General features: G+C 37.7%; 1 protein-coding gene across 2 annotated transcripts in view; it reads right to left on the bottom strand.

Annotated features, from left to right (window-relative positions):
• The window catches only part of GLRA3 (glycine receptor alpha 3), a 191,011-nt gene that overhangs the window by 153,869 nt on the left and 23,559 nt on the right, over window positions 1-13,583 (bottom strand). For both annotated transcript variants that reach the window (XM_061199482.1, XM_061199483.1), the window contains exon 2: window positions 978-1,105. In XM_061199482.1, coding sequence (XP_061055465.1) covers window positions 978-1,105 — 128 coding nt within the window. The remainder of the gene's footprint in view (window positions 1-977; window positions 1,106-13,583) is intronic.

Genomic DNA, 13,583 nt, shown 5'->3' with positions numbered 1-13,583 from the left:
ACAAATTGGAAGGGAAAGCATATATAATACCCACTTTAAATTAGTTCATTTGATTCAGTAGGCACATTTCTTAAAAGAAAAAGAAAATAGACAAGGGAATAGAGGGGAAGGTGGTAGGGTGATGATCGAAATAGGTGAAGGAGATTAAAAGGTATGAACTTCCAGCTGTAAAATAAGTCAACGGCGATGTAATGTACAGCATAGGGAATAGTCAACAATGTTGTAACAACTTTGTATGGTGACAGATGGTACCTAAACTCATTGCAATCATCATCTCATAATGTATAAAAATATCAAATCATGAGGTTGTACACAAACTAATGTAATGTCGTATGGTCCAAAGAAGACTAATTCTGAGAGCTATTAACATGAGAATATATTTCTTCTTTCAAGACATATCTTTGACCAATATAGTGCTTGGAGGATTACTGGAAATAAGCTTTAGAATTTGGGGGGAAATCAATTTGAAAATTTATCTTGTTTAATCATCTGTCATACAGAGTGAAGTAAGTCAGAAAGAGAAAAACAAATACCGCATGTTAACACGTATATATGGAATCTAAAAAAAAAAAAAAGGTTCTGACAAACCTAGGGGCAGGACAGGAATAAAGATGCAGATGTAGAGAATGGACTTGAGGACATGGGGAGGGGGAAAGGTAAGCTGGGATGAAGTGAGAGAGTGGCATGAACTTATATACACTACCAAATGTAAAATAGATAGCTAGTGGGAAGCAGCCGCATAGCACAGGGAGATCAGCTCGGTGCTTTGTGACCACCTAGAGGGGTGGGATAGGGAGGGTGGGAGGGAGACGCAAGAGGGAGGAGATATGGGGATATATGTATATGTATAGCTGATTAACTCTGTTATAGAGCAGAAACTAACACACCATTGTAAAGCAATCATACTCCAATAAAGATGTTAAAAAATAATAAAAAATAAAACACATGTCATATATTGTAGTAAGCAAAACAATTACCTTTAAAATTGGGTCTGATTCTTGCATCATACCCTGACGTCCTTCCCATTAATTTATCCAGAAAGTCAGAAGGTGACATTGGGGCACTTCGAGACCTTGCACTATCTGTTTCCTTTGTTGCAACCAAACTGCAAATGAGAAAAAATAATACAGATTTTACCCAAAAAAAGAGCCTTCCTAACAGTTGTTACCTAGAAATATAAAATAAAAATGCTAAGCAAAAATACAATAAAACAAAAAAATACAGTTTGAAAACAATAAAACAAAACAAAAGGTTTATATACTGTATAGTGAATATTATCATAGCGACAGATAGGTATTTATAGATTTACAGTCAGAATTTACAATTTTTCACATGTATTCAGTGGTGACAATATTTAAGTCTGGAAACAAAGCCACTCCAAATTATTAGGCTTTCAAAATTTATATTTATCCAAATTTGATTTCTGATTGCAATTTTTAGCTAAAATTATCCTAAGTTGTTCAGACGTAAGAAAATATGAAAGTTCAGCTGTGAAATACAATTCTTACTGCTTTTATAGAGGAAAGGAACATCACCTTTCAAGTTTTGAGAATTGTTCTCAACAGTAATAAAACTTCGGTCCTACAGATTAAACAACAATGTTCTTTTCTTCAATTAGAGTGAGTGCTTCCTATACTAGTAACATACTCAGTTAAATTCATTCTGCTTTCACTTTGTGTCATTCATATACAGTACATTTTGTTCAGACCTAAAATTTGTGCATGGAGTTTGAGAAATTACCCTAAATGTGGTCTGTGCAGTTGGCTATTATGGGATGAGAACCTGTGTCCAGGAAAGTTAAAGGGTTATTGTATTTTTTTCATTCAAACATTTTCCTTTTTCTGCAGCTGCTCATCCGAGAAGCCCACAAATGACTGAACCCCCGACCAGCCCCTCATTTACCTAGGTTGGTCCCCAGAAGGTCTAGGCCTACTTGCTAATATCAAATGATTCTTTTTATCCACAGAGTTTGCTCAGAAAAGTGAAGCAGGCTTTCTGAACACACATCTGTTTGAAATATTTATATTCAACCTGATGTTACTTCCTGGAGATTGTCAGTCATCACGTCCTCCCAGCTCTGTCACTCAACTTAGAGCATCGCCAAACCCTGAACCTTTGTGGTCACTCTCAGCAGTATCAAGTTATTAAATTCCTCCTGCCAGAATGTTTAATAAGAAGGGAAAATAAACCTTAGAGCCATCACCATTAAGTCGTCTACCACACACATATATTCAGTAATTCATAATCACAACGGTAAAATACAATATCAATGGTAATGTGAGAACAATATTTCTGAAAGTATAGTATCACAGTTAACAGCACCTATTAACTCTTGCCCTGTTCTAGAGGATATATCTAGTTCTGGACATTCTAAATCACTTATCTTCTCAATAACTTTCATTCTGTCTTTCTTGCTTTCTCTCTAAACAGAAGCTTCTTCTCTCCCTATTCTTCTGGTTCCATATTACCTTGCAAGCCTTTATCCCTGATTATTACTGGTCAGTTGAACTCCTTGCCATGCTGATCCCTGGAAAGTTTATTCTAATGTCATCATCATCATCATCATGATGAAAGAGAAAACAACCCTACTCTCCTCTCAATAACTCCAGAACTTTCTTCTACTATCTGGTTTTAAGTAACTTTTACCTGCCCTCTTAAGCAGCATTTGTCCACTTTCCATGGCCCAAGAAGAGCAGGCAGAAGAAGGCATTGTCAAAGCTCTCCTAGCTACATATTACTGCTTCTAAACTATTCCCTGTATTTCCTTTGCAAAATTCTTCCTTTCAGTTGTCAGAAAATAAACTTGTACATTCTTTTACCAACAAATAAACCAACTTACCTGGATCTGAACCAGTAATACTCTGTCTCTCTACTTTTAAAAAAAATTATAGTTAACTATGTACGCTGAATTGGCATTCCCTCACATTTTGCACTGAATGGGGGAGATTATCGTAGGTTATCCAGGTCAGCCCTATATGCAGTGACATGTATCCTTAGAAGAGAGATGCAGAGGTATATTTGATGGCAGGCAGAAGAGGGAAGGCAGTGTGGCAGAGAAGCAGAGATTAGAGTGATGTGGCCATAGCCAAGGAATGCCGGCGGTCAACAGAGGCTGGAATAGGAAGGGACAGAGTCTCCCCTAGAACCTCCGTGGGAGCGTGGTCCTCCTCACATCTTGTTTTGGGCCCAGTGAACTGATTTCAGACTTCTGGCATCCAGAACTCTGAGAAAATAAATTTCTGCCGTTTTATGTCACCCAGTTTGTAGTAAATTGTTACAGCAGTCAGAGGAAACTAAAAGAAGCCTTCCCGTGAATTTTTCGTTTTAGTTACTCTACCGTTCAAATCCAAAATTTCTCTGCTGTTCTTTCTGTAATTTCTCTCTCTCTGTTGGTATTTTGTATTTGGTGAGATATTATTGTCATACTTTCTTTCCAGTTCTTTGGGCATGATTTCTTTTAGCTCTTTGAATGTATTTAAAATAGCTGATTTACGGTCTTTGGCTAGTAATGGACTTTTCTGAACTAATTTTGTAAAGTCTATATTATTTATCATATATGACTCTGCGATATCTTTTCACTTAGCTTAGAGATCAGCTAATAATTGGACAGGGATTTTTTAAAATTCCCAGGACCAATAAATCTCACAGTATTTTCTGGGGGTCCTGAGTTCATAGGGTTTTGCTTCAACTTTGAGTCAGGCAGTTGACAAATCTGCCTTAGCCTTTACCTCCTATTTGCACAGGGCCCAACGGCCACCAGAGTTGAGAATTCAGGGTCTCCCTGGGTTTTTCCTGAGCATGCATACAGCCCTGGGTGTATTCATTTGCCAGGACTCTCTTAACAAAGTACCACTGACTGGGTGGTTTAAACAACAGAAATTAATTTTCTCACAATTCTGGAGGCTAGGAATCCAAGATCAAGGTGTTGGCAGGGCTAGTTTCCTCTGAGGGCCTCCATCCTTGCTTGTAGGTGGCCGTCTTCTCTCTGTGTCTTCACATGGTCCTTCCTCTTTGTGTGTCTGTGTCCTAATCTCTTCCTAGAAGGACACCAGTCATATTAGATTAGGGTCCACCAATATGACTCCATTATCTTAATTATCTACAAATAAAGTCATGTTCTGAGGGATTGGGAGTTAGAACTTCAACATGTGAAATTTTGGAAGGATGCAGTTCAGCCCACCATACTGAATGCTCACAGCCTTGTACATAATGTGTGGACTTCTAGATGCCCAAGAATATATGGAGCTTTTCTAAACCCCTATGAACATATCATTCTGTTGTTTTTTCTTTTAAGATTCATGGTTAGTCTGTTGTTTGCACCCACTGTTCTCTACTGCCTCAGGTACTCATGAAGTTAAAAAATTGACAAACATCTCCAGGAAAGGGTGAGCTCCAAATTAGTTCAAATAAAAGTCTTGCTAGTGGGGTATCCCAGAAAACCTCCAGGCAGGTCAAATAATGATGACAATTTTCCAAGAATATGATTTTAAAGGAATTCAAACTCCATTCTGTCCCCTCTGGTAGCTGCCAGGCTGCTGTCTTTACTGTTATTGCAGGCTATTGGCTTACAATGCTACCGTGGAGCTCGAGACAGGGGGATGGGAATAGGGCAAGTTATAACACCAGAAATCCCACTGTTCTAACCAAGATTCAGATGTTTTTCTTGATTAAGCTAATTCGTGGATTACTGCACATCTCTGATTAATTACCAGAGTTCTGAACAAGTTGAATGTCACTTTTTTTGACAGTTTTCTCACTGCTTTTACGGAGGAGGGAATTTACAGAGGTTGGTATTCCACTGATTTTGCTATCACTGATCTGACAATGTGTTCCTAGATTTATTTTTATATTTGTTTTTATTGTATTTGTGTTTTAAAGAGCCACACTCCTTGCAGCTCCATCCATCTTTCTCTCTGGATAATTGTAGTCACTCCTGTGGTAACAGCTAACTCCCATAACACTATTTTGTAAGACTCTAAAAACAAATCTTTTCTCATAAGTAATGTAAAGATCTGCTCTTAAAAGAAAAGATACAGAGTTTACCTTCTGGGTTTCCCCATAACGAATAGTCAACACTTGTGATTGACTAAATACCAGTAAATATTCTATTAAGAGACATTCTTTTGATGTGATACTTAAAAATTAATAAAATCCCTAATATAATTTGATTAATGAGCTTTGAGAAGAATACATGAAATACACATTGGACTGAGATGGAGTGAAGGTATGTAAGAGATGATAAATTATTTTAAAAGTATAATACACAAACTTTTTTAAAGACTTGTAGAAGCTGAGAGGTTTACTAACAATACAATTAAAGCAACTTATAACAATAAAATTGTAAAGATATACTTTCTCATGCCAAAATGCGTTTAAATATCTGTTAAATGTTGAAACAATGAATTTTGAGTTCTCATATAATTTGTTAGGTGCAAAGCACTCTGTTAGGAATGGTAAGTGTGTATAACACAAATTTGAATCTGTAGTGTTCACAGTTCAGTAGATTACTCTGTCTGGGCCCATCTGGGTTCTACAGAGAATCCTTGGGAAGGATCAGAGCACAGAAGGTGGGAAGTGAGATTATAGCGAGGAGAATGATAGGCTGGCTCCTTTGTTCCTGCCCCTTCGAGCAAAACCTTCATGTTTTATAACAGGGATTCACAACCAAGCTCTGCAGAATAATTACCTATTAACAAATGAGAAAATTCTGAGCAGAGAAATATTCCAGATTTCTTTACTAGTTAAATTTCTTTCAGTGACACGAGAGCCATTCAATGACTTATGGACAATTGATTTTATTTCTAAAGATTCACAGTTTTGACTCAAAAGGAATTATTGTTGGCAAAATTACATTGGGTATTTGGCTAAAAAGCATTTCTACACAGGCTATCCCCTTTGCTTCTGAAAATGGTGGAGGCTGTGCACATGGGGAGACTTCCAATCACCTACAACTCTTGCTCTGGTATATTTCTCCTAGAACTTTCTTCCTATTACAGTAATATCTAGCACCATGGAGACTAGCATCGTAGGAAAAATGGTAGACTGTCTTCAGAGAACTGTAATCGTTTAAGAGAGCTTATAGTAATAAATACATACATAGATAGTATGAGGCTCTGTGTGACCAATCTGGGATCTTACTCTAATTTTTAAATAGTCAATATAATCTATACTTACATATTCAAAAACATTTTTCTTAAGTTGTTAAAACTCAGGGTGGGGGGAGCTACCATATGATGCAGCAATCCCACTCCTGAGTATATATCCAGACAAAAACATGGTTCAAAAGGATACATGCACCCCAATGTTCATTGCAGCACTGTTTACAACAGCCAAGACATGGAAGGAACCCATCGACAGATGAATGGAGAAAGACGTGGTATGTATATACAATGGAATATTACTCAGCCATTAAAAATAATGAAATAATGCCATTTGCAGTAACACTGGTGGACCTGGAGATTATCACACTAAGTGAAGTAAGTCAGACAGAGAAAGACAAATATCATATGATATCACTTACATGCAGAATATTTTAAAAAATGATACAAATGAACTTATTTACAAAACAAAAATGGACTCACAGACTTAGAAAACAAACTTATAGTTACCAAAGGGGAAAGGTGGAGGGGAGGGATAAATCAGGAGCTTGGGATGAACATACACACACTACAATATATAAGATAGATAACCAACAAGGACCTACTGTGTAGCACAGGGAACTCTACTCAATATTCTGTAATAACCTAAATGGGAAATAATTTGAAAAAGAATAGATACATGTATACCCATAACTGAATTACTTTGCTGTACACCTGAAACTAACACAGCATTGTAAATCAACTGTACTCCAGTATAAAAAAAAAAAATTTCTTAAAAGGAAAAAAAACTCAGGTTAGGGGGAGGCAGTAAAAGAAATCTAAGTTGCATTTATAATGGATTTTGGGGGGGGGGGTTTTGTTTTGTTTTAAGATTTTTTTTTTTTTTTGATGTGGACCATTTTTAAAGTCTTTATTCAATTTGTTACAGTGTTGCTTCTGTTTTATGTTTTGGTTTTTTGGCCCTGAAGCATGTGAGATCTTAGCTCCCGGACCAGGGATCGAACCCGCATCCCCTGCATTGGAAGGAGAAGTCTTAACCACTGGACTGCCAGGGAAGTCCCTAGAATGGATTTTGGATAAGAAACTTTATTATGAAGTCCATTTTTTTTTTTTGTCTAAACCTCGTCTTTCAACATATTTATAGCAAGTTACTAAGTTGTTAGCAAATGACTCGTGATCAGTACTTTTGAAGGAAGCATCTTTGGATATTTTAGAAGTCTTTTATTTATGAAAATCTCAAAACAATCTCTGCACGAATTTGCCTGGCTCCCACACTTGGCTTGTCTTTTCTACGCTGTACCAAGTACTGAACTTACTATTAACTTTCTTGGAAACTCTATGTGGACTCATACACATTCCCATCAATGAACACATTTTTCACTTAAGAATCTTATATATTCTTATTTTTATAATGACTTGTCACTTGAAAGTTCAGAGACTTCAATTTCTGAGAGACTGGCAGAAGCCTATTTTTTTTAAGCATTATAATCAAATATCAAGGGCTTCCCTGGTGGCGCAGTGGTTGAGAATATGCCTGCCAATGCAGGGGACATGGGTTCGAGCCCTGGTCTGAGAAGATCCCACATGCCGCGGAGCAACTAGGCCCGTGAGCCACAACTACTGAGCCTGTGCGTCTGGAGCCTGTGCTCCGCAACAAGAGAGGCCGCGACAGTGAGAGGCCCGCGCACCGCAATGAAGAGTGGCCCCCACTTGCCACAACTAGAGAAAGCCCTCGCACAGAAACGAAGACCCAACACAGCCAAAAATAAAAAAAATAAAAAATCAAATATCAAAATCCATCAAAAAGATAAGTCCCTGCCCCTCCCTTTCTATCCCCTCCCTTCCTCTTTAATGAGACAAGAAAGTAAAATATATCCACTTTTGGAGGGCAGAAATAACTACTAAATAGAGGTGCTGTAAAGATGGATTTAATATAATTGTCCATACTTATTTCACTCTGCTAAATGCACCTTAAAATTGGGAGAAAATATGAAAGCTGTAGCTAGGAAACGTAATATGGGTTTGAGATGAGTCTTGGCACATGGGCCACAAATCTCTGTGCATCTATTTTCATGAGTTGATTTGCACAGAAGCACAGTGACTTAGGGGGAATAAATCAGTGCCCAGACTCTTGAGGCAGAGAAGGTTTGGGGTATAAGGGGAAAGACAGTTGACTATGTATTCTCTAGCTTTATAAACCAGTCCTATGGGGTTACAACATTTAGTGAAAAAAAAATTGTCACAGTTACTATTATTTGGAACTTTCTGAGTTGCAGACACAAGCAATTGATATTTCAAGCCCCCAGTTTGAAAAATAAAACCCAGAATTGAAGAGATGAGCATTCTTTCCAATTCTTTATGGCTTTAGTTTCTTTATGGGAGAACTAAAGAGAAACTGAAACATCTGAGAATATGTGATGTTTTGAGCATTTCACGCTAAAGCATCCTGCCTTAGAAGAGGACGAATTGTTTGCCATGATGACACAGGCAGTGAAGCAGGCTTTAAGTTGATTGTTTGACAGTAATTATTTTAAAAAGAGGCCAGAGTGGAAGAATATAAAAGGACTATTCTAGACCCTTGGAGGCTCAGAGAAATAACTAAAAATTGAAAGGGTACTGGGATCTTGATTCTTGCCACTGTGAGCAATGTGCCAGTGAAATATAATTATCATTTTAAAGCGATCTCATTTCTCTCTGCAGTTTGATGAGGCCTGGGATATTTTAAATTCACCTAACAATAAAAATGGTAGTTGCTTCCTGATCTCTCAGGCACAGGATTCGTGTATATATATGATATCATTTTATTTTCATAACAACTTTTCTAGTTAGATATTATTACCTATGTATTACAGATGAAGACACTAAGGTAAAGAGGTTTTTGCCCAGGCCACTCAGATATTAAATTTATAAGCCAATATTTTCTTTTCTTTCTTTTTTTTTTTTTAATTAATTAATTTATTTTTGGCTGTGTTGGGTCTTCGTCTCTGTGCGAGGGCTTCCTCCAGTTGCGGCGAGCGGGGGCCACTCGTCATCGCGGTGTGCAGGCCTATCACTGTCGCGGCCTCTCGTTGCGGAGCACAGGCTCCAGACGTGCAGGCTCAGCAGTTGTGGCTCACGGGCCCAGCTGCTCCGCGGCATGTGGGATCCTCCCAGCCCAGGGCTCGAACCCGTGTCCCCTGCACCGGCAGGCAGGTTCTCAACCACTGCGCCACCAGGGAAGCCCCAATATTTTATTTTTATTTTTATTTTTTTAATCTTATTTATTCTATTTTTTAAATTAATTAATTAATTAATTTTTGGCTCAGTTGGGTCTTCGTTGCTGTGTGCGGGCTTTCTCTTGTTGCAGCAAGCAGGGGCTACTCTTCGTTGTGGTGCGTGGTCTTCTCATTGCGGTGGCTTCCCTTGTTGCGGAGCACGGGCTCTAGGCGTGTGGGCTTCAGTAGTAGTGGCACGCGGAATCAGTAGTTGTGGCGTGAGGGCTCTAGAGCACAGGCTCAGTAGTTGTGGCGCACGGGCTTATTTGCTCCACGGCATGTGGCATCTTCCCGGACCAGGGCTAGAACCTGTGTCGCCTGCATTGGCAGGTGGATTCTTAACCACTACACCACCAGGGAAGTCCCTATAAGCCAATATTTTAAATCAAATTAAACTTTCCACTGAAAACACTAGACAAGGTTAAAAAGAAAACAAAACTGTGCATCGGAGAGCTAAAAACACAGTGAAAAATCACATGGCTAAGATCTAAGACAAGGAAACTCACAGAAGTGAGTTTCCCTTAAGGATGGCAATAAACTTCAGAGTACCAGCTGAGTGGTTAACAATCTGTGTACAAGTTTTGAAAGCTTTATGGATTTTAGGGGACAAAAAGGCATGAACTCCTATGAGTTGGTCTGAGATCGCAAAGAATTACAACTGTCGAGTAAGAATGAATCAGAAATACAGAAGTCTTAGCAGGAAGCTAAGCATAGCTTGGAATTGTCTCAGTTTCTGAAACTGGAATAAAATAATCACAGATTGCTAGCAACCTAGCTCTCTGATAAAAGCAAACATACATCAAACTCCTGCTGTGCCCACACAAGCTTGTTTCTCTTCCGTTCTTTTCAAACTTGGTTAATGGTAACAAAATCTTTACATTTCTCAGGTGGAAAATCTTTGACAACTCTTGACTCCTCTTGTATTCCACATATCATATCCTTCCAGTTGGTCCTACCTTATAATTTTATCCATAATCCAACCACATCTCACCATATCCTCTTCAGCTCCTCTGGTACAACCTACTGCTAGGCATTACCTTTGTCTGGAATACTCATTGGTCTTCTATTCATTTAATTAAATTCTACTTATCTTTATGATCTTGGTTTAAGCATCATTTCCTCAGGAAGCCTTACCTATTCTATCTCATTTTGCAAAATCCTGTTACAGTATTTATCAAATTTGTATCTCATTAACAGCACTTGTTACAATTGTAATTGTATTTTTAATAAGATTAATCAATCAATGTCTATCTCTGACTTTATAGGATCTTCTATTTAAGCAAAACTCATGACTGTTGCATGTGTTTTAATAGCCCCAGAAGTAATCCAGAGCATCCACAGTAACTAACTGGATAAGTATTTTTGAAATGAATTAACTAAACATAGTGATGGAGAGGTCAAACATTATACACCAGAGAGTGCCCAACATTTTCATCCTTCTGTCCTTCTGCCCAAGTTAGGAGTAATGCTTATGAATAATCAGGGAAGAATCTAGAACAAATATTTAGAAACAGGGAAAAATCAGGATATAGAAATCTGAAAGAGAAAATTAAAGCAAAGTTATATGTCTGAAAATTGTAATTTAATGGTGGAACTGGAGAGTTGTCAATTAGAATGTGATGGGTGCTTTTTTAACCAGACCTGATTGCAGTGGTGTCTACATTCAGTGCTTACATAAATTAGGACTTAGTAGGTATGTCTGTTCAATGCTTGCTAGTTGTCAGTGATAAATAACATATTGTTTGTGTGTTTGTATATGAAGGGTTAATATAGGGTTATAGGTGAGGGATAGGAGGTGGAGGGATAGGATAGGTGGAGAAGGAGGACTCCAGTAAAAGTAGACGACAGGGATAGATAGTGTAGTCATCTGAGGTTTCTTAACTCTAATCTTTATACAAGTTTGTTCGTTTCATCTACAAACTTTATTTTTATCATAAAGTTATTCATTTTTACTAAATGCTTTCAAAATGCTGTGCTCAAAACTCATGCTAATTGTTATAACTTCTACTATAACTTCTATGGAAACTGTCTATTCTCATGGGTAATAGTTTACTTCTTTACAGTTTTGACATCAGCTTATTTCAACTGAAAAATCTAAAAGGCCATAACACAGCTAATTAACTCACTGATTTGTAGCTTCTTAATGACTTGTTTATTTGAAAGAAAACTAATTAAGCATATCAGAAACATTGAAAATTACTTAGAATAGACTCAGTAGTTCCTATTATGTGTCCAGTGCCCAAGATAATTAAATGAAAATCATCATGGTAGAATGCTTGAAGCTCCAGATGGACAGCCAGGAGGCTTACATTTTGTTCTAGTTTTGTCATTAACTAGTTGTTTCACGTTGGGCAAGCCAGATATTCTTTAACCAGTATAAAAATGGAGACTTAAAAGTGGCACACATTTTTCACAGAAAATTGCAGTAAAACAAATGACATATTCTACACATATGTTTCAAAAACTGTCAAATTCTTATGCCAATGTTTGGATTTTGCCTTTGATAACATGACTCTTTTGGTCAGGGATATTTTTAATTGAATTAAAGAGAAATTCACTCAAGCTCATTAATGTAAAAGGGCCCTGAATTGTATAACAGTATCTCATGAAATCCAAGTGTAGAAAATACCAACAAACTCAGGAAATACTGAGCACCATAAAGAAAAAATCTGATGGACCCATCCTCGCTTATGAATTCAATTCATGGTTGAAGGCACCTTAGTAAGAGAAGTTCAAAGTCATATTGCAAATGTATAATTATAAGGGCCCTAACTGACAAACTTGTTTACCACTCTTCCTTAAATAACTTCTTATTCAGGACATTTAGTTTTCAGAAATCAACTATTGAATGAGTATTTAAAGCAATTCTGGTTTTATATTGTCTTTAGTTTAATAGATTTCAGTTCTGGTATTCTAGCAAGATTTTAAATAATCAAAAGAAGTCTATCAATTTGTGTAAATTCAGTGAACACTTCTAGGAGGAGGGGCTGCTGAAATAGTAGTCCAGAATTTCAGGCAGAAAAAGACTGAATAGACATACAAGAGAAAATATCTTAGAACCTGTGGTGTCATGGGAAGGACAGAGACTAAAGGAATGTCAGTGTGTCTGGAATAGAGGCAGAAAGTGTCAACGTAATAACCAATGAGGCTGGAGACGGCTGTAGGTACCCAATCGTGCAGTGTCTCATGGATCACATTTTGGACTTTTGTCTTTACAGCTCCCATTTGGAAATAATTCCTGCGGTCAAAGTGAGAGCTGAGGATAGTGTGCGTAATTTTGATCGCAGTGGTGTTGGAGAGAGTAGAATAATCTAAGAGATATATATATCACTGATAAAATCCACAAAATTTAGTGATGGTTTGGTACTGGTTGGGAATGAGGAAAATGTTTCAAGCATGATTGCAATGATTTTAAAAATGCTTATTTAAATTTTTTGACACACCTCCCTTCAAAGGGTGGAGCCTAATTTTCCTCCTCTTGAATGTTGCCTATGCAAAGTAACTTCTTGATGACATGAATTCTGTAGTTTGATCATAAGATGCATTGCTACTTCCACCCAGCTCTCTTTTGGGTCATTCACTCTTCCCTCAGCCACTCAAGTAGCTACATGGAAGAAAATGAGAGCTTCTACCAATAGGATTCACGAACTTGACAGTCATTTGACTGAGCCAACTTGAAATCAGATTCTCTTCACCAGTCAAGCCTTCACGTGGCTGCAACCATGGCTGACATCTTGACAGTAACCTGATGAAAGAATCTGAGCTAGAACATCTACTTAAGCTGTTCCTGAATTTCTGACCCATGCAATGCACATTCGTTGTTGTTTTAACGCACTAAATTTCAGGATAATGTGTTATGCAGCAGTTGTTAAGTGATATCGACCCAGCTTTCTGGCTTGAGCAACTGTATGGATGGAAATATCATTCACTGATATAGGACAGCGGGAAAAGGGGGACCAGCTTTGAGAGTTATGATAATGCGTTCAATTTTGGACCTGTTGAATTAAAGCATGGTTTTAAAACATCTAAGAGACACATATCCAATATCATAGGTTATCTATATTGAAAAACAAAAATTTGCAATGATATTTTACTGGATGGTTTCTTTGAAAACTTTTAGTAAGTATGCTGGCACCTAAGGGCCATCACACTTGCCACCCCTTCTGCCTAAACCAATCTCCTCTAGATCCCACTGTATGGCTCCCTCGTCACCGTCAAGTCTTCACTCAAA

Source organism: Eubalaena glacialis, chromosome 9 (genome assembly GCF_028564815.1).
Source record: "Eubalaena glacialis isolate mEubGla1 chromosome 9, mEubGla1.1.hap2.+ XY, whole genome shotgun sequence".
NCBI classification, from domain to species: domain Eukaryota; kingdom Metazoa; phylum Chordata; class Mammalia; order Artiodactyla; family Balaenidae; genus Eubalaena; species Eubalaena glacialis.
Note: the sequence above shows the minus strand (reverse complement) of the source record. Positions and strands in the feature narration are given on the sequence as shown.